The 21,422-nt window shown below is 40.7% G+C and overlaps 1 protein-coding gene across 1 annotated transcript; it reads right to left on the reverse strand.

Annotated features, from left to right (window-relative positions):
* Positions 1–15,860: 15,860 nt before the first annotated feature.
* Positions 15,861–20,436, reverse strand: slc14a2 (solute carrier family 14 member 2). Its single transcript, XM_022218321.2, has 10 exons — positions 20,413–20,436; positions 19,229–19,300; positions 18,948–19,131; positions 18,205–18,394; positions 17,876–18,004; positions 17,439–17,631; positions 17,134–17,281; positions 16,727–16,861; positions 16,576–16,625; positions 15,861–16,483 (listed from the first exon to the last, which is right to left on the reverse strand). Exons 1-10 carry the CDS (start codon positions 20,434–20,436, stop codon positions 16,061–16,063), a joined length of 1,548 nt encoding a protein of 515 aa, XP_022074013.2. The 3' UTR covers positions 15,861–16,060.
* Positions 20,437–21,422: the final 986 nt, after the last annotated feature.

Here is a 21,422-nt window from a genome sequence, read left to right on the forward strand (position 1 = left end):
CATTCGTCGTTGTTTGAGCCAAAGTGGACTTCATGGGAGACGACCAAGGAGGACACCACTGCTGAAAAAAACTCATAAAAAAGCCAGACTGGAATTTTCAAAAATGCATGTTGACAAGCCACAAAGCTTCTGGGAGAATGTCCTTTGGACAGATGAGACCAAACTGGAGCTTTTTGGTAAGGCACATCAACTCTATGTTCATAGACTCAAAAACCAAGCATACGAAGAAAAGAACACTGTCCCTACGGTGAAACATGGAGGAGGCTCAGTAATGTTTTGGGGCTGCTTTGCTGCATCTGGCACAGGGTGTCTTGAAAGTGTGCAAGGTACGATGAAATCTGAAGACTATCAAGGCATTCTGGAGAGAAATGTGCTGCCTAGTGTCAGAAAGCTTGGTCTCAGTCGCAGGTCATGGGTCTTCCAACAGGACAACGATCCAAAACACACAGCCAAAAACACCCAAGAATGGCTGAGAGAAAAGCGTTGGACTATTCTAAAGTGGCCTTCTATGAGCCCAGATCTGAATCCCATTGAACATATGTGGAAGGAGCTGAAACATGCCATTTGGAGAAGACACCCATCAAACCTGAGACAACTGGAGCTGTTTGCTCATGAGGAGTGGGCCAAAATACCTGTTGACAGCTGCAGAACGCTCATTGACAAATACAGAAATCATTTAATTGCAGTGATTGCCTCAAAAGGTTGTGCAACAAAATATTAAGCTATGGGTACCATCATTTTTGTCCAGCCCTATTTCATTAGTTTGTTTTTTTAAATAATTATGTTAATCAACAATTCAAAAGTAATGGCTGTTTTTGATTATTTAATTTTCAATAAATTTTTATTTATTGTTACTTTTGTGAGTTTCAAGTGATTTCAGTGAGAATTGTGGGTTTTTCCTTCTTTAACTGAGGGGTACCAACAATTTTGTCCACGTGTGTACCTGCGCCACTTGAGATTGCTTTCGCGTTTGAATTATGAGACACATTTTGCGGGGTGAGCACGAAAACGAAAAAGCATTTCTGAGTTTGCTTTTGCTTTTTCATTTAGTCACAAAATGAGCAGTCTTGAAGAAGAAAATGAAATTGCATTTTGGAATATTTCTTTTTAATTTCGTTTTTGAGTCAAATAGTGCAGCCATGACTTTGAAATTAAAAAGCATTTCTGCTAATGCTTTTGCATTTTCGAATTTGACATTTCAAATTGAATTTTGTTCCCTTTTTGTTGGTGAGCGTTTTGAAAATTAGATGTCAAATGTGATTTGCATTTGCTTTTTCATTTAGTCACAAAATGAGCAGTGTTGAAGAAGAAAATGAAATTGCATTTTGGAAAATTGATTTTTAATTTCATTTTTTTAAAAATATATTTCATTTTCATTTTTCATTATTTTAAACAAGACCAAACAGAACAAGGCTCAGATGCATAACATACCACCAGTCCAGTACAGATAAGTGCAGAGCACAGCGAGGAGGAAGGATAAATCAATAAAGAAGTGAATGAATAAAAATAAAATGTAGGAACAGGGACTCAGTTTAAAGTCATTGTATGTTGGCCTTTTCAAAATGTGCCAGAAATGGATTCTACAAGTTTGTAAAAGTGTTTCTTGAGCCACTGCGGATTCTTTCCATTTGTAGTAGAAATAACATGTCCGTGACCCATAGTTGGAAAGAGGGAGGAAGGGGAGACTTCCATTCTTTCAATATTAATTTTTTTGCAATAATCAGTCCAAGTTCCAGTGATTTTTGCTTTGTAGCAGGAATAGTCTTCGTTGATTGTGAGCAGCCAAAGATGACTAGTCCAGGGTCTGGCTGGAGTGGAGTTTTATATGCTTTGGAGTACCAGTCGAATATTTTTGACCAGAAGCCTGTTAGTGAGGGGCAGGACCAAAAAGCATGAGACAAAGTACCTTCTGACACATTACACCTGTCACACACTGGGGAAACTGAAGGATAGATTTTGTGCAATCTGGCTTTGGAATAATGCAAGCGGTGGACAACCTTAAATTGAATTAATTGATGTCTACTGTTTACAGAGCAAGAATGAATCCGGGATAAACATTTGGTCCACATGGACTCAGGCAAGTCCAAACCTAGCTCTTCCCTCCAAGCATCCCTAGTTTTCACAGTGTGGGCAATAATACAATTATCAAATAATTTTACAATTTTAGAAATGAGATGCTTGGAGTTGGGAGGGCTACTAAAGATTGTATAAATTTCATGTTCAATTGGAAGATTTTGGAATCTTGGAATTTTTGACTGAATGTAATGTCTGACCTGTAAATACCGAAAGAAATGTGAGTAAGATAAGTCGTATTTTTCTTTCAGTTGATTGAATGATGCAAATTTACCATCAATGTACAGGTCAATAATTGACACTAAGCCCTTCTGTCTCCACTCATGATAAGACTTGTCATGCCAAGGGGGTGTGAAGCACTGGTTAAAGCATAAAGGTGTTTGTACCGACGTATTTGGTAGTGCCAGAAATCTCCTTATCGTGTTTAAAATTTTGACGGACTGTCTTAATATAAAGTACAAATTCTTGCAGGACTCTGGTTTTTCAAATTTGGAAAATAACATAGGTAGTAAAGAAGAATTCTTTATAGAGTTGGCCTCCATCTTAAGTCACAGTGGGGCTGCCTGATTGTCTTGAATCCCATGCTGCCAAAACATTAATGCCCTTGCGTTGGCTGCCCAGTAATAATGTTTGAATATTGGTAGGCCTAACCCTCCCTCCGCTTTCGGCTTCTGTAAGTGCACTTTTGAAATTCTGGCGTTCCTACCATTCCAAATATAGGAAAGGATAATAGAATCCAAGTCTTTGAAAAAAGCTGATGTGAGATAGATTGGGAGATTTTGACACAAATACAAAAATCTGGGTAGAGAGATCATTTTAATTGAGTTCATGCGTCCAACCATTGATAGCGGCAGTAGTTTCCAACATTCAATATTCTGTTTTAATCCTGAAACAAATTCTGCAAAATTCAATTTGAATATAAATTTTGGATCTTTAGGCATAGTCAAACCAAGGTAGGTAAAATGATCATAAGCTACTTTGAATGGAACACTTTCCAAAAAACCTGGTGAATAGCCTTTGGTAAGAGGCATAAACTCACTCTTTGACCAGTTAATGGTGTATCCTGATATTTTACCAAAAGATGTAATCAGGTGAAGAAGAGGAGGGACTGACTCTTCAGCATTACATAGATACAGTATTACATCATCAGCATATAAACTGATAATTGTTTCTATTCCTCCAACCTGAAGCCCATTTAAATGTGGGTGCGCTCTTATTGCTACAGCAAGAGGTTCCAGCGCAATAGCGAAGAGTGCTGGCGACAGTGGACAGCCCTGCTGAACTGATCGTTGTAAGAGAAACAGAGCTGACCGATCACCATTTGTCAGTACAGAGCACAACGGATTTGCATATATCAATTTCACCCAAGATATAAACGTTCCTCCGAATCCAAATCTACGCAATGACTCAAACATATAGGGCCACTCCACTTGATCGAAAGCTTTATGTGCATCAAGAGACAGTATGGAAGCTCCTTTACGGTCACTGTAGTCAGAGTAAATAGTATTGAGCAGTCGTCTAACATTGGAAAAGGAAAGTCTACCAGGAATAAACCCTGTCTGGTCAGGGTGAATGATAGATGTTAAATGCTTGTTCAATCTTGTCGCCAGAATTTTAGCTATTATCTTACGGTCAACATTTTGGAGTGCAATTGGCATGAAGCTAGCAGGATCTGTTTCATCTTTGCCCTTTTTTAAAATAAGAGAAATGTTAGCTTCATAGAGCGTATTTGGTAACTGTTCATTTTTTTTGGAATTAAGAATCATCCTGAGTAGGAGTGGTGCAAGGATATCACAAAATTTCTTATAAAATTCTGAGCTAAAGCCATCAGGCCCGGCAGCTTTATTTGATGGAAATGACTTTATAGCAGTGATAACTTTTGCAGGGTAAAATCAGTATCAAGGTATTTCCTGGCAGTGTCGTTCAACCTGGGTAACACAAGAGTGTCAAAGAAATCATTAAAATTGGATTGTGAAACTGCATGTTTAGAGGAGTAGAGTTCGCGATAGAACTCGCTAAAACGACGGTTTATGTCAGCAGGATTGGTTATAAGAGTACCTGTTTTAGATTTAATGCTATAAATTGCTCTAGAAGCATGAACACCCCTAAGCTGTCTTGCTAATAGTTTACCAGGTTTATCTCCAAGCTCAAAATTTTTTTGCCTTAACTTCAAAAGTAAATTATTGACTTGATCACTCATAATACCGTTATATTCATATTTAAGCTTCATTATCTCTTTGTAGTGATCAGGTGATTTAGAAATTTGATATATTCTTTCCGAAGCAGGAAGTGAGCTGTTAATTTCAAGTAATCGCCTCTCTTTTTCTTTTTTAAGGGCTGACGTATAAGAGATTATATCCCCACGCAAAACTACTTTTAACGTTTCCCACAAGATGGAATCAGACACTTCACCATTGTCGTTTAATTCTATAAAATTCTTCAATTTAGTGGTGATAGTTTTAATAAAACTGTCATCGTTAAGAAGATTTGGATTAAAACGCCAAGAATAAGTCTGTTTTGACAGAGAAAGATTTAATGTAATCATTAGGGAACTGTGATCTGAGATTAATATATTATGATATTTGGAATTTGTGATCTCTGAGATAACGTGAGAGCTGATTAAAAAATAATCAATCCTACTGTAGGATTTGTGCACATGAGAATAAAATGAGTACTCTCTACTTGTAGGATGCTGTATCCTCCAAATATCCACTAGATTTCTGGTTTTTAGAAGGTTGTTTACAAGTCGCACTGATGCAAATTCTGGTGGTGGGCGCATAGATAGTTTGTCCAGAAAAGGATCCAGATAACAATTAAGATCTCCAGCTATTATTATGTTTGAGTCATTATCATCTGGAAGTATGTCAAAAACCCTTTTAAAAAAACTGGGCTCATCCGTATTCGGGCCATATACATTAAGAAGAGTTAATGGGAATGAGTTTATATTACCAGTGACCATAACATATCTACCAAGAGGGTCATTCATTACAGAGGTTACCTGAAATGGGATATTCTTTTTAAATAATATTGCCACCCCACGGGCATGAGAGGTGAATGATGATTGATAAATTTGAGATATCCAATTACACTTTAACCTGTGTTGCATAGTTGCTTTGATATGGGTCTCTTGTAAAAACATTATATCTGCAGACAAAGACTTAAGGTGTTTAAACACCTTTCCTCTTTTTACAACACTACCAAGCCCTTTAACATTCCATGAAACCAAATTTAAATCCCTGCCTTCAACCTGTAAGCTTCCTTGTGTACTACTTATTCAGAAAATATAAGAAAAATAGAACAGTGTACATACGAATAATCCAATCTGGATGGTGTATTTTTACATATTCTGATGAAATGAAACATTGCATCTGAGCCACAGAACAAGAACAAACACAAACTCCCCCCAACACTGCGTCTCCTGAACCTGACGCATGACGTTCCCTTTTTATCAAAACCGGAGCTGCCGGACAAATAGTAGGTCTGACACGAGTCACGGCGCCCTCCACCACAACATAATATTGACCTCAAAATATGATTAATAACACCATTGAAATAAAATGAACAAAAGCCCTCAAGGAAATTAAGTACCATCAATGTCTATAATTAATAATTGGATAATTATTAAATTGAAGCGATAATGCACAGTTTCAGGTTCAGTCCAAAGCGTGACGCTCTAAACCCGAAAATAAGGAACAATCTCACCTTGATTAGGCTATAGGAGTTATTATCAACATTGCTCAGATTTCACCTCACTCATTTGCTGAAGCGCCACGTTTCTTCTGTGACAAAGCCACTTTTGCTGCTTCTGGATCTTTAAAAGTCTCCGCGGCGCCATCATTACTCCAATGCACAAAGAGTCGGGCGGGGTATCGTAGGTAAAGCTTTATTCCCTCATCTCTCAGGGCTTTCATCAGGTCACGGAAGGCACGGCGCTGGTTCATCACTTCGTTGGTATAGTCCGGGAAAATCTGAATTTTGTTTCCTTTGTACTCCATCGGCTGGGACCGGCTCAGGCGTATAATCAGCTCCTTAACTTGAAAGTGGTGGATACGGGCCATGATGACGCGAGGCCTGCTGCCCGGTGCTGATTTAGGTTGCGGAGAACGATGTGGCCGATCAACTTTCACTGGTTGTGGGAAATGTTGCTTTCCCAGTAATTCAGGAATAAGTCTGGAAACAAAGTCAGTTGGTCTTCCTCCCTCAGACTCTTCTTTTATGCCAATAATCCTGATATTGTGTCTGTGGGAATGACCCTCCAAGTCTAGCAGTTTGGTTTGGAGCTGGCTGGCGTACTTGGCTAAATCCTCATACTTGGCTTCAAGGGCTTCCATGCGCTCGTCAAGTGCGCTGGTAGTCTGTTCTTGACTCACCATTCGATTCTGCAGGTCCGTTTGTGCTGACAGTATAGACTGAAACTTGGTATCAAAGGCATCAAAGCGCTCATCCAGCTTCTCCAAAATTGACTGGGACATCTCCTTACACATTTCTTTGCATATCTTGTAGGTTTGGGTTTTATCCTCTGGAATGCCAGCGCTAGCTGTAGCTTTAGTAGAGATTTCGCTGAGACGGCCATCGTTAGCATTAAGCCCGCTAGCATTAGCACTGCCGATGTATCCGTCGATGGTTTTGCTTGAGGCGTTTACCTTTTTTGACATCTTCGGATTTTCAACGTGGGTCGAGTGAGACGGTTAATGAGCAAAAAAATCAACTTCTGAGTGGGTTTATCGTGGTGTGAGGCAAATTTGTAGAGGTTGTGGTGGAGAGCACAAGCTAAACACGTCTACATCCCACGCTCGCACACTAGCGCCCCCTTTAATTTCATTTTTGAGTCAAATAGTGCAGCCATGACTTTGAAATGCAAAAGCATTTCTGCTAATGCTTTTGCATTTTCGAATTTGACATTTCAAATTGAGTTTTGTTACCTTTGTGCTGGTGAATGTTTTGAAAATGAAAAAGCATTTCTGAGTTTGCTTTTGCTTTTTCATTTAGTCACAGAATGAGCAGTGTTGAAGAAGAAAATGAAATTGCATTTTGGAATATTGCTTTTTAATTTCATTTTTGAGTCAAATAGTGCAGCCATGACTTTGAAATGCAAAAGCATTTCTGCTAATGCTTTTGAATTTGAGTTTTGAGTCACATTCGCTTCCATAGTATAGGTGGGTTCTTCACATGAATCCAAGCAGGTGATGGGATGTATGGTTTCCGGTGCCTCCTTGTCTGGACAAGCAATAGCAATAACCACCATTGTTTCCTCACAGTTCTGCCAGGGCCGGCTCCATATACCCAGAGATCCGGCGTTGCTGTAACATAGCCAACATAGCCTGGCTTTCATGAACCTAGCTGACCAATCACAGCAGACTGACATTTTTGGGAAGGGGTCCTTAAAGAGTCAGGAGCATAAACAGAGCATTTCTGAGTGTGAGAAGAGGTTCTGCAGCAGTACAGACCCTTTCCAAAAAAAGTTTGAATAGGATGGAAAAGTTTATTTATTTCCATAATTCCTTTAAAAAAAATTAAACTTTCATAGATTATAGATTCAGGGTCCACAATTTAAATGAATTCAAGTATTCATTTGTTTGTTTTTACATAATTTGGGCTTCCAGCTCATAAAACCCATGAAAACAGGAATCCAAAAAATTAGAATACTGTGAAGAAATCACCATTTACTTCTCAGTGTTTGCAGAAAAAAAAATTAGGATCACAACAAATCAATCAAAATATGGTACTTTCAAAACGATATGTCAATCTTCAGTACTTGGCTGGGAGTCCCTTTGTCTTAAGAAAGCAGAGTTTACCAACACCGGCATCGGACATTGCACCCAAAATCATGACTGACTGTGGATATTTCACACTTGATCTCAAGCAGCTTGGGTTCTGTTCCTCACCGGTCTTCCTCCAAACTCTTGGACCTCGATTCCCGAATGAAAGGCACACTTTACTTTCATTGGAAAAGATGACCTTGGACCACTGGCCAGCAGTCCAGTCCTTCTTCTCCTCGGCCCAGTTGAGACACTTCATGTGTTGACTCAGGCTCAGAAGTGTCTTGACCCGAGGAACCCAACAGTTGTAGCCCATCTCCTGGATGCATCTGAATGTGGTGGTTTTTTGAAGCTGTGACTCCCATCTCATTCCACTCTTTCTGGATCTCTGCCAGATTCTTGAATCATCTCTGTTTGATAATCCGCTGAAGCCCACGGTCATCTCTTTTGCTGGTGCATCTTCTCCTGCCACATTTTGCCCTTCCACTAGACTTTCCATTGATATGCTTGGACACAGCACTCTGTGAACAGCCAGCTGCCTTAGCTATGAACTTTTGTGGCGTACCCATCCTATGGAGGGTATCAGTGATGGTCTTCTGGCCAGTTGTCAAGTCTGCAGTCTTCCCCATATTGAACCGAACTGAGACTATTGAACCAAACTGAAGCAAATCAATGACACCTGGGGAAACCTGTGCAGGTGCTCTGAGTTTAGTAGATGATTAGTGTGTGACACTCAGGCTGAATCCCAAACCACCCCCTACACACTATCCCTACACACTACCCCTCCGTTTGCGCGTTCCCGCGGAGGGTCCTCCATATTAAGGGCCATCCCAAATCGCGTAGTGCGGAGGGGGAGTGGACTGTTCAGCCCTTAAATAGCGAGTCTGCATCGATGCTCACTCCGGACAACTTTTTCAGGAAGTGCAACGTCGAAATGGAGGAGGAAACAACATATTGATGTGAGTTCCACATGTGTCCATTATTTCTCCCACTCCTTTTTCACACTGACAGAACATCACAAAAAGAGTGGTGTAAAAAGATAAAACAAAAGAAACAAATCTTCTTCTCTGCTGACGTTTGATTTTATTGCGCACCCCCTGACACCTTAAAATTTGAACACAACTGACAGAATTTATTCATTCATTCATTTGTTGGATTTGAAATGCCAGATAATAGGATTGGAAAACGTGAGTGAAAAAAAAGTGGGACACTTTCGTCTTCTGGAAGCAGCAGCGATCCTTGTTAGTTGCAACCTGTGCCACAGTGCTACAGCCACGCACAGTAGGCGTCTTTGTGTTACCATGGCAATGACGTCTTCCATTTTCCGGTGAGGCGACAGGGCGTCCCATTCCTGGCGATTGCATTTATATCCTCCCCCTTCAATTAAAGTGCCCTCCACAGCTGCGAGTGTGACTTCTTTTGGAGTGACACTCAGTAGTGTAGAGGGAGTGTGTAGGGGGCGGTTTGGGATTCAGCCTCAGTCTAAAACATTCATGATCTGCAAAATTTGGGCTGATTTCTTCACAGTATTGTATTATTTTGAATTCCTGTTTTTGTGGGTTTTATGAGCTAGAAGCCCAAATGATGTAAAATTAAACAAGTAAATACTTGAAATCGTTTGAATTGTGGGCCCTGAATCTATAATCTAAGTTTATCTTTTTGAATGGAATGGGCTCTTTAAAGTAAACCACAATGAGGCAATCTGCCTGCTGTTTTTGGTGCCATCGTCATGACTTCTGTTTTGTGACGTGTTTAATGCACAACAGATCTTGATGAAGATATTTAGATGTAATGCTTTATGATGGAATGATTTTTTAAGACCTGAACTTTCTGTCACGGGCTAGGCTGGACGGACCAACACAGAGAGCACCACTACCAGAACCGGAATGATTGCAAGGATTTATTGTGGGAGGATGAATGCGAAGTGAGAGCAGGAACCAGAGTGCAGGGACGGGGAAGGCGGGAGCGGAGGAATGTGGCCGGGTGGGTCCGGAGCCGGGGATCGGCGGTGGTCTGTGGTCCGGGCGGGAGCCGGAGCGTTTGGATGATGGAGTGGATCCCTGGCGGCCGGACTTCAGGGCTAGAAGTCAGCGAAGGAGGCAGGAGGTGGTTCTCTGATGATCCGGGGGGAAACTGAAGAGTTATCCGTGTCAGGCGGGGACGGTGCTTTGGTCGGTTGAAGTTCTGAGAAGGGGCTCCGGGAGGCTGGGTACTGATGGTGTCTGGCCGGAAGGTTCGGGAGGAGAGCCGGAGAGCAGGGGGTAAGCGGTGTCTGCTGCGGCTTCAGCAGCCGGGAGGAAAAAGGGGTTTCAGGAGGGGGTCCAGGCAGAGTGGGGAATCCGAAGGGGCAGGAGACGGGCGCCGAATGGGTCGGGGGGTTCGGGAAAGGGTTCCAGGCAGGAAGGCTCCCGGGCAGCGGGTTCTGAAAGAGGGCAGGAGAATGAACGTTAGAAAACGTCAAAGAAACACAATCGACTTCAGGAGGCTAGAAGGTGAACTGACTGAGCAGTATATTTCAACAATCTGGCAGGGTGTGGAGTGCTGAACCGGTATTTATTGCAAGGTGAGTGATCAGGGTGATTTCTTCCAGCTGCCCGGGGCTCGAGGAGGAGACTGATTACCCGAGTAGAGACAGCTGTGAAGCCGAGCTCTACTCGGGTGTCGTCCTGTAAGGGAAAACAGGGGAAGAGGGATGGATGGGAGACCAGTGAGCAGACAGAGAGAGAGAAAACAGGATAGAGGGTAAGGGAGGGGGGTTAGTTTGGGATGCCAGGTGGGGAGGGATAAGGAGAGGGCCCTGACACTTTCGTTCCATTTTAAAATTGTTACTCATTGTGGACCATTATGCTTTACACTCTCTTCCCGAAAGTTCTAATCCACGTTAGCTGATGGAGATTATGCAGTGTAGCTATGATCCCTTTGGCTGTTCCATTGTAGACAAAGAAAATGGATCATGCACAATTTTTTGTTTTGATGTCCTCGATGTTAGAAAGATGTTACGATAGAAACATGACACACATTACAAACTATTCAGGCAGAACACTGCTTAGCTGCTGTGCTGTGTTGTATCACTTGAGATCACTTCAGCTATCCTAAATATACTTTATGTACAGCACAGCAGCTGCTGGGGTCCTGGAATCTCAAGAATGACTGAAACTCGTCATTTCAGAATGTTTAAATGTTCAAAACATGACATTTATTTACACAGGCAAATGCTAATTGAAATGGAAGCATTCATAACTTCAGCCATTTGAAAAACAGTCATTTGAGGTCATGCAGCATGTGTAGTAAAACGAGGAATTTCCCATTAAACTGTTAAAGACAGCCTGAGTGATCTGTTGGAACACGCCCCACATCATTATGAGAGCTGGCGAGCATAATTGTCTCAGCTCAAAGCAAGAGGACTAGCTGTCATCTTTTTGTTTTAAAGACTACTACAAGTCTAGACTACAATCAGTCATTTTCTGTCAATGCGAACTGCACATTTTTCTTAGACTAAATCCCAAAGAAAAAAAATTTTAAAAAATGTTTAAAATTGTGATTGCATTTATTTATGCTGTAATAGATCTCACTTGATGTTCAGCTGAGGGCACTGAAGGCAATGTCTGGATTTTGTAAAGCTGACTACAAAAAAAAAAAAAAAAAACAAGTGTCACTATGATAAAAGTCATGATTAAAGCATGAGTTGAAATACAGGGTTATTCAAAAAGAATGAACCGATTTCATTACGCAAAATTTAATTAGGGAAAAGCAATAGAAAATCCTACCAAGTCACAAATATTCTCCTCACAATCAACTTTTATTTCCTGTCTTACAAATGCTCAGTGTGGCCACCACCTGCAACATCAAAGCGATAAGAGAATTTCTCCCAGACACATGTCAGCATATCATGATCCACTCAGTTGATTGCTGCTGTTATTTGATGTCATTCGATGATCTTAAAGATCAAATAAAAGTTGATTGTGAGTAGAATACGTGTGACTCGGCAGGAGTTTTCTATTGCTTTTCCTTATTAAGATATTGTGTGATGAAATCGGTTCATTCTTTTGGAATAACTTTGCACTATGCAGTCCTCAGAAAACTGCAGGTTCATCCTGTACTAGTTTTCCTTTGCTGGAAACCTGTGATAAGACATGCCTACAGTTATCTCATCTTTGCTAAAGCCCTATCTTCATACTCATCTCCTATGCTGAGATTTACAACACTAAAGACTTCCAGAAAGGTCATATAACAGTTACATAACAACCATTATAAGTGCAGAAAACCTTTTACCTCCGAACTATTCATTCTTCCTAAAGTACAAAAAGTAGCCCGGCTTGTCGCTCGACCACCATTTGCTTTTCAGTTCACTGAAAGTAATATAGAATTAGGATTTTAGTGTGTTTTTTTTTTTTTTTTGTGAGGCAGAGTTAAAATATAAAATGACTTCGAAATAATTCTGAAGAAGCGAGTCAGCATGAAGTCACTGAAATACAAAATCAGGTTTCCATTCAGAAGAGTAGCAGTCTGACCTGCACATGTGAGGCATGTATTTGTGCTCTAATTACTACAAATCGGTGTTGTTGATAAGGATTGAAAAGTAGAGGAGTAGAAATAAAGAATCAAACTTTAATTCTAAATATCTTAGAAGAATTAAGGTAGAACCTATTGATGAAGCCATTTAATGAGTCCAACCATTCACTTTTAACACGTTTTCTTTCTCTGTTAAATAGTAACATCTGTAGCTAAATTATTTCTGCTATTAACAATATGGATATTTAGTTAGATTTAGAGCAGGAAAATGACAGTTTTACCATCGCTGTTTTAAGTTTTGCAGTGCCACTGAAATGTTCACCAGCTTTACTGTTTTTGCATCACCAGTTGAAACACATCTGACCCCTTGCACACATCAAAATTTAGAACTTCTCTTTTTTATTAACTTCATAATAGTTATTAGACTTCATATAGCAAACTGAGATGTTTTTCAACCTCCAGATCTGCCGTTTATTAGACTAATACATGCTCTTGTGCTGGAAACGCAGTATCTCCGTCCACAGAGCTGCCGATACTTAAAGCTGCTGTCCGGAGTTTCCGTTTGTTTTCAATTTATGTATCATTTTTTAACAAAGCTTAAATGTGTTAGTCTTGTTCGATACTATAATATAAAGTTAGTATAACGCGATATGAAAATTTATTCCTGAGCTCCGCCTTCCTCTCATAGACCCCCATGTTATTCCAAAAAGCGCCGATTGCTGCCGACCAATCAAGTTCGAGCTTCAGCTTTGTCATGCTGTCAATCAACGGTTACGCGCACAGCAAGCAAGCCCATGCAGAGGTGGGCGAGCTACGCACTAGGCAACCGCGCGCACATTTGTTTTGCTTGTGGAGGAGCTGAGAGAGCATCAGGGATCAGCAACTTCCAGAAAAGTTACCAATTCCACGGCTTGTCAGGCCAAGAGACTGCAGGACGTTTTTTGGCTCGGGGTGCTCGCGTCGCTCCCCGACCACGGCCTCCATAGCCCGCCTGACGGCTTCGTTTAGATGCCCGACCTCTGGAGAAAGATGTTGGGGCGTCTGGGACATACTCTTCGTCAGAGGAGTCATGCAATTCTGAACTCTAGATAGAAATAAATAAACAATGTAACACATATACACGCGTAAATGCACTAAGTTTGATAAACAACGTCATCGAGAGGGATACACGAATGTAATCACATATTCGTCCTAGCAGATTCATGTTATTTTGGTATTAGGACAAGTTAGACTCAATACAGCATTCTAACGTAATTCCTTTATTATTTACTAAATGTACTAAATGTAGAAGAGTGGAAAACAGCAAAACAGGCAAGATGCTGCAGCACTCTGGGCACTTCTCTCATGTACTGCGCGCGTGCACAAATAAAGGGGCGAAATCAGAGGGACGGTGGGTGGGACCACCAGTGTTTTGGGAGACGCTGTGATTCAAACTCCGGACAGCAGCTTTAAGCAGGTGGCGTTTGTGTTCAGTTGAGCTTTCAACAAGGAGCCTCAAGCCAGAATGATTTTATTTGTGCTAAAAGGTTAATTGTAACTAAAACCAAGTAAGCTAAAGCATTTCTTAATGGTGACAGGTAATAAACTGGATATGTTTACTCTTTGTTCCCTAACCTTACCCAACAAGCAGGTCTAGATTCGTCAGTATGGCTTTATCAGATTCCCTTCGTGACATGTATACTCGTGTCAATTACAGCTGCAGTGTGCGCAACATGCTGGGCCCTCAGATCACAACCGTCCAAAGTACACGCTTCGTTAAGCTCTGGAATGTTTCACCCATGCTCTGCAACGCAAACGTCATACCCACACCAGAGAGACTAATAAATGGACCAATCGCAAGTGCACATTTTGAAGGTGACTTTCATGAGTGCATTTTTCTGAGCCAAGCAGAATAATGGACATGAGTGAAAGCCATTGCAAAGTCTTTTGTTACCTTGAGAGGGTGAAGAACACATCAAACCTTTTGAACAGTGCTGTTCTTCTAAATGTAACTGCTCATATTGCACCAGCATTAACTGCTGATCCTCAGCACATTGTTGCAACTCAAGAATGAAAATCAACAAATTCTTTCATGTCAGAGACCAGGTCTATCAGCTCCATCACCTACAACTTTGGGTTGGTTGGATCATCGCAAATTCACATGACAAAACCCCTATTAAACCTGGGATAAACAGTTCCTTAACATTTAACAAGTTCATGCAGCTCAATCAGTGCCTGAAGTCCCAAATGTGCAACCAGTATGTGAAAGTCAAGGTAAAAATATGTCAGAATATTTTGACATTTTGCGAAGAGGAATATATTCAAATGTGAAACCATTCAGGCCTTTTGAATTATATATGTAAAATTAATGTAGGATTAAATGCATATTTATATAAGGCAAATGTAATGACGATAAATAATCAGAGCTTTGAAAATCACAATATATAAGGGAAGTTAATGTGTTTCAACAAATACACTGTCTTAGGCAGTTTTGATCAGACTGTTTCATAAGCCCCACTGCATCCTGAGCAAGGCTACAATGTTCAGGACAAAAGGTAGACTAAACAGAGATTGCACGAGTTTTTGATGTAAACATGACATGCAGTTCTGGACATTAGCAGAGAACCAGGCAAATATGATACATCTGTGAGGCAATGATGCACATCGGGCAGGGTAGAGCCTTTTATATAAAGGTCCCATGTTGTGCCCTTTTTTTTTAGCAAATCAATCAAAGTCTTGCCCCATTCAGGAAGAACACTCTGTTTGAACTAGATGTCATTAGTCTCAGCACATCAGTCAAATTCTTACCAGCTGTAAAGCTGGGAGTCTTTATATCTGAAGAGCTTTTATTTCACACCTCCAAGTTTATCCAAAACACACCATATGGGACATTGAAGTTAATGCACTATTTGCAGTCAGGAAAATACTCCATGATGACATTAAATGTGCTAAGTTACCTTAGCTTATCATAAAGATAGATATCCCGGCTGACTCTGGGTGAAGGCAGGAGACTTCCTGGACAGGTGACACTCAGTCTGTCACAGGGCTACACAGACAGACAAACAAGCACACTCATATTCACACCTGTGGACAATTTAGAATCCCTGATTAACCTCAGCCTGTTTTTGAACTGTTTGAGGAAGCTGGAGTATCCAGAGAAAACCCACGCATGCACAGGGAGAAAACATGCAAGCTCCATGCAGAAAGATCCCAGGCCCAGCCATATGTTCACAAACCAGGGGTCCTGCACATCACTATAAGAAAAGCACTATATAAAATACTTTCATACATAGTATTTACAGAATTTATGGTGATTTTGAGTATTTTTCTTCCTCTGTCTTTTTTCAAACTAGCTATTCCTTACAAGTAAATCTTATATAGCAGGATTTTCTAAGACAATATAAACGAGGGCATTTTCACAGGCTATTTGTAATTATTTCATATTAGACTAAAGGCAAGTAGACAATACTGAGTTTACAAACACTGATCACAGTGATTATTTAAAAAATATTTATTTAAAAAAATATACAGATCTACAAAACATAGTGCAATATACCAGCAAACCATCCTGAAAAGCTTGAACTACATTCACAGAGGAGTCTCAGCCTAAGTATTCATCCTATAATATATAGTCGCTCTGAAATAAGATTTACAGCTGCTCTTATTTTAGATTCTTCATACATTCCAGTTAAATTAGCGCATCTTCTGTCATCATCCTTCTCAGTAGATATGAAATATTAAACACAATCGACAACAGTGACCTCGGTCAAATCATTACGCCTGTTTTTTTCTTCATCAGACACCTGCTCGTCTACTTCAAGCCTCAGATTGTTGGTTTGTGTCTTGTCGTTTTTGTCTTCTGATGCCCCACTTTCTATTTTCCCCTCCTCCATTCTTTCAAGCTCTAGCCTAAGTTGCTCTTTCTCATTGAGCATCACTTCTTCTTCGATGGCTCTCTGCTGCTCCTCCTTCTCTTTCCTCTCCGTCTCGGCTTTCTCCTTTTTCTCCTGCTTCTTCATCTTCCAGAAGAAAATCAGGTTTTTCTCTGGATAGGTGACTTTGGCTAGTGGCAGCTTGAAGATCCTGTTGGTCCCCGTGGTTAGGAGGAGGAAAGTGAGGGCGGAGAGGCAGAAAGGCCAGGTGCAGGCAGGCAGCCCAAACTATAGATGCAAAAGTACATTGCAGTTAGAAATGTGTCACACTAAATATTTCATTGCAGGCTCAAAAAGATTCGAGAAAAGTGCAGACTTACGTTAGACATTATGCCGGCAATGGCTGAGCCAAGGTATGCACAGAAAAAAGCTGCAGAGGAGATGAAGTGTTTTGTGAGTTGACCTTCATGCTGATCGCAGATTAAATACCTGATCTCTCTGGTCTTGTTATCTTTGTGGCAGAGTACTCACCACATGTGACTGCAAGCAGGTGCACCTGCCAGGTGAGAGCATAAAACATTCCTCCGATGGCGATGCAGGCTAACACACAGTTGTATCCCCAGAGGCCAAAGTAAATGTCTCCAAAAGGAGCTGCCAGAGCCAGGCCTGCACGGAAACACACATAAATGGTAAAAATGTGAAGTAACAACTCTCAAAGGATCAACACATTCAATTTAACTTGAGGTCATCTTAATAAATAATGATCCTAGTGGCTGTTTTCTGCCTTTAACAGATATTTTTGAGGTAATCTTGGAGTTTGCACCAATTTGATTGTAGCTTTAATTCATTATGTAAGCACGTATTGAAGCGATAATGAAACGTGCTGTTTGTTGTGGTGAGATAGAGTGACTTTTTTATGAGATGTGTGGTCCTCTCACCTGAAACCATGCCCACAGCAGATCCCAGGACAGCATGAGCACAGGTGATGGGGGATGAGATGAAGAGCGAGATGATGAAGATTCCTCCAGTCCAGGGGTTGTCACAGCCGTAGACCTGCCCTATTCCCACAGGCACTGACATGAACAACTGAAAACATGCAGAAAGAAGCATTTCATTGCACAGTGCCTTTGAAACCCAATAAACAGTCCATGAATAATGTATTTCTAAAGACTCTTGTTGTTGACTCTCATTGTTGTACCAGAGAAAGCCGGAAACATCTGCTCTGAAACAACCTGTCACTGACCTTAGCGACGTCGATGTCAGCCCAAGTGATGTTGGGGAACTCTGATCGTGGCTGAATGAGGACCTGGGGGAAGTGGTGGTTGTAGTGGCCAGTGGCGACCATGTGGAGACACACCAGGATGTTGAAGGGCAGAGTGAACACTGGAAGATCCCAGCGACTGTTAATAGATGCCAGGGCACTGGACACAATCGGGCTGAAAGGCAATGGCACAGGATGATTTGTGTTAGATTTACTCCTCATTTAGCTCACAAGATCCGTTTATTAAAATGAGTTGCTTCACCAGATTTCCTAGTCTTATTAGTATTGAATTCAAATGTTAAACTGAGGCCTGTTGTCCCTCAAATTCTGAACATTGGTTGGTTTGCCCGCTTTCTTTCATCATGATATGAGCCCGTATGATCTGTAATTTTTTACTGTTACTCAGTCTATCTGCTTACCACATCATGGACATGAAGATGTTCGGTAGCAGAAGCCACCAGTACCAGTCTCCAGCGTTGGAGAACACGGCCATCAGCAGACCCACCAGGATGCCGTTGTAACCGTACAGTCCTGCAGCTATTGCACCCCTGCGAGGGAAAGTGATCTGGATGTATCAATTCACCTTTTTTTTTTTTTTTGCTGTGCAACAAGGTGTATGTAGCTCATCCTAAGTAATCATCATCACACGATCTTCAAGAACATTTCTATTATGTATTATTTGAATAAAACATTAAATTATTACTATCTACATAATCAAACTAGTCAGGAAATAATTTTGTATTCACACCTGTTCTGTTGCAGAATGAGAGCAGAAATGGTTGCAAAGAGTGTTCCCACAAAGCCATTGAGGGCCCACCAGTAGTTCTGCAGGATGAGGCCAGCAAATATGATGAGGCCACTCAGAGGGTTGTTAACAAACATCACCTGGGCCGCTCCACGCAAAACCCAATCCAGCAGCTGCAGCAAGATGAACTGTCCTGGAAGTCAGAATAGGGAGAGTTATTTGACTGAGCAGAAGTTGCTCATGTGTGAAGACTCTAAAGACTGAGGACATAATCAGTAACAGAGGGGCCCCTAGACTGTATATAGTCTAAGGAGGGGCCACACGTGACAGATTGTGACTGATCAAGGTGACACTTCTACTGAAACCAAGCTCCTTATGTTCCATAAGTTAAAAATAATTGCGCATTGTTTCAGGTCTATTAAACTCTCACTAACCTGGCTTGCCTTAAGGGCACGCTTTCAAGTTTGTCATGAATTCGTCAATGCTTGTCCTTTTATTAACGCTCTACTTTCCTGTTATTTTAATTTGCTCTTGTGTCACTCTTCAAATACCAACATAATTGATTTCAGTGTGGCATAACTGATGTACAGAGCAAGCTGCTTTCCAAGAAAAGCATCAAGCGTCATCGTCAAGTTCTGCATTATGTTCTGCACGTTTAGAATAATGACATATCCAGTGCATCTGTGCTGTACGATCGCTGTGGATCAGGAGATTGTTTGCAATGAGGACAGTTAATATTGACTTACTTTCCATCCATTTTCCAAACACCTCCATGTCTCCAGAGAAGTACGACACTCCTTTGAGGAATCGAGCCTTTGCCTTCTGCAGCCTGGTCGGCCCTGCAGGCTGCACTTGCTCCTTTGGCTTGTCCTCCTGCGAGTGTTCATTCTCAGGTGGCAGGTCGGGGTGAGCCATGAGGGGCTGGAGCTCCTGGAGCCACCATCATGGTCAGAAATGAATCTCAGAATTACAAGAACTTTATTGAATCATATTAAAATGCACATCAGAAGAGTGAGCAGTGACTTACAGTCAAGCTGGTGACAGGAGAGCGGGTGGGCTGAGCAGCAGGAGCGGAGCAGTTGATATTCTTCTGAATATCCTAGGAAGAAACAAGCGTTGTTCGTTTTTTTCAGATTGAAGACAAGCAACTTCTCTCAATTAAAGTTGTTTATTCTGCAATGTAAAATTAGCTTGATATCAAGTACCATTACTGTTCAGAAGACTACTGTCAAGAAAATTCTACTCTGTAGGCGCCTTCCCAGGAATGGATGAAGTTCAACGCGTTCAGGGTCTTTTATAGAGCGGGCTGCAATCTCATTGGCTAAAACTGTTGGAGAAAAGCCATGTCCTCAGCCTTTCGGCACACGATTCCTCCATTCACATGTCTCTGTCCGTATTGTTCTTTTCACCAGTAAATAACTGCTGACTTCCGCCTCTGTCATACGCTATTATTGCAGCTTCTAATTGAGTATTTTATCAGCTCTTAAACACAACAGCTTTTGTTCTCTTCCCTTGGATAGATGTTTAAGTCACGTTTATTTATTCAGAGATCAACACCACTCTTTTATTTAGCACATAAAAGCAATGTGTAAATAAATATTAAGCCAGCAGTATGTTTAATAAAGATAATTGAAATAATAAAATCTGACACAAGCAAAGGTGTCACTCAGGAGCAGCATAAGTGTTTCTTAGAAATGATTATAAGTCATAAAGCTATATTTATTTGTGTGACATCTTTCAAAATTACAAAATGTTTAATATCTATTCACTGTATTCAGTCATTTTTGACTATCTGTTACTGTGCCTTCATTTTAGCAATCTGTGTAAGAAAAAATAATAAAAAAAATCTCACACCTTAAGACTTTTTAAATATAAATTTATGATTTCGAATTAATAATTTACTTGTGGTTCTATTACAGTGCAGTGAACCAAAACCAGCCAGTTACCTAGGAATTATTCAGACAAAATTATTAAATGACAACATTTTAAAACTGTTTTTTAATTTATCATGCATAAAAATCAATACCTACAGATAAAGAACTAATAATATAACACGAGATAACATTCTACTTGTAATCTTCTTCAAATATTAGTTTATTTGAACAAATGAAAAAGGTTCAGATTAAAGGAGCGCGTTATCTAAAGATTAGCCAGGTTTTACTGTCCTGCTGGACTTCAGGGACTTTGACAAACAGCAACAAGTGCCCCTACCTTGGTGCAGTGTGATCCAGTCATAAGTCGCAGAATAGGCGCAGTTTGGATGGGCTGCCAGCTTCTCATGAGATGTATTACGGAGGCTCCCTCTAAGACCTTTTATAGCAGCAGACAACAAAGACAACCCCACCTCTTCTCTTCTTCTGTCCCTGTCATCCGCCTCTTTGTTTCCTGGGCACATCCTCTGCAGGAATCCCTGGCACTCAGAAGAGATCAACTTTGCCACATCTGAACCTCTCTCAGCACACAGACACACTTTTTTTGTACTTTCCCCTTCACTGACAATCACAAAGGAGATGAGGATGAGTTCTGGTGAAGTCAGACTTTTCTCAGTGTGTGTCGTGTTTTGTAATATTCCACAAAGGCTCAGCTATCTGGACAAAAGCAAGGACTGATTTGTTTGGCAAATAAGAAGAAGAATGTGTGAAATGAAAAAGGAGGTCACTCTTTTTTTTTGCAAACAACAAATTGTGATCCACTTTTAAAACGTTCCAAAATTCTTGTGTCTGTTTACTTCTTGAGATGCAAATGCCAAACATGCTCCTCTTTGCAGATTTTTTTTTTATATAAATTGTCATTCTCTGGTTTGTATCAGTGTTTACTGATTGTTTTTCTGCCTGTTAACTGGCAAAACAAGCAGTTACTCCATTATTGACAATTTCCATTACATGAAAGCATCTATAAAATAATACATGATGTAAATAATCATTAGTTGGGAGTACACTGTAGACAGAGGACTCTATCATGAGGTGAATGACCCAAAGGTTTCTTTGCTTAGAATTCCCAAGCAGTCAGCAGAACAGACTAAGTCTTCATGGCTAACAGATTTGAGCTCATTAGGAACAAAAAATGCATGAAAATTTGAAAGAAAAAAAAAAAAGCATGTGTAGCAAGCCACAACAAACCAAAAACGGAAGCACAAGAGTTACATCCAGTACAAAACTATCTTAAATGAATAAAATATAGAAAGTTACCTCAAGATGTGAAGTTCACAAACCGTGACTCTG

This window comes from Acanthochromis polyacanthus, chromosome 7 (assembly GCF_021347895.1).
Source record: "Acanthochromis polyacanthus isolate Apoly-LR-REF ecotype Palm Island chromosome 7, KAUST_Apoly_ChrSc, whole genome shotgun sequence".
NCBI lineage: Eukaryota > Metazoa > Chordata > Actinopteri > Pomacentridae > Acanthochromis > Acanthochromis polyacanthus.

Excerpts from the sequence above, each read along its gene's own strand:
- slc14a2 (XM_022218321.2), bottom strand. The coding sequence starts at position 20,436 with ATGACTGGATCACACTGCACCAAG. Across the intron at positions 16,862-17,133 it reads TGCTGTGGGCATGGTTTCAG|GCCTGGCTCTGGCAGCTCCT; the intron begins GTGAGAGGACCA and ends GTTTCCGTGCAG. Across the intron at positions 16,484-16,575 it reads TTGCCGGCATAATGTCTAAC|TTTGGGCTGCCTGCCTGCAC; the intron begins GTAAGTCTGCAC and ends TTGCATCTATAG.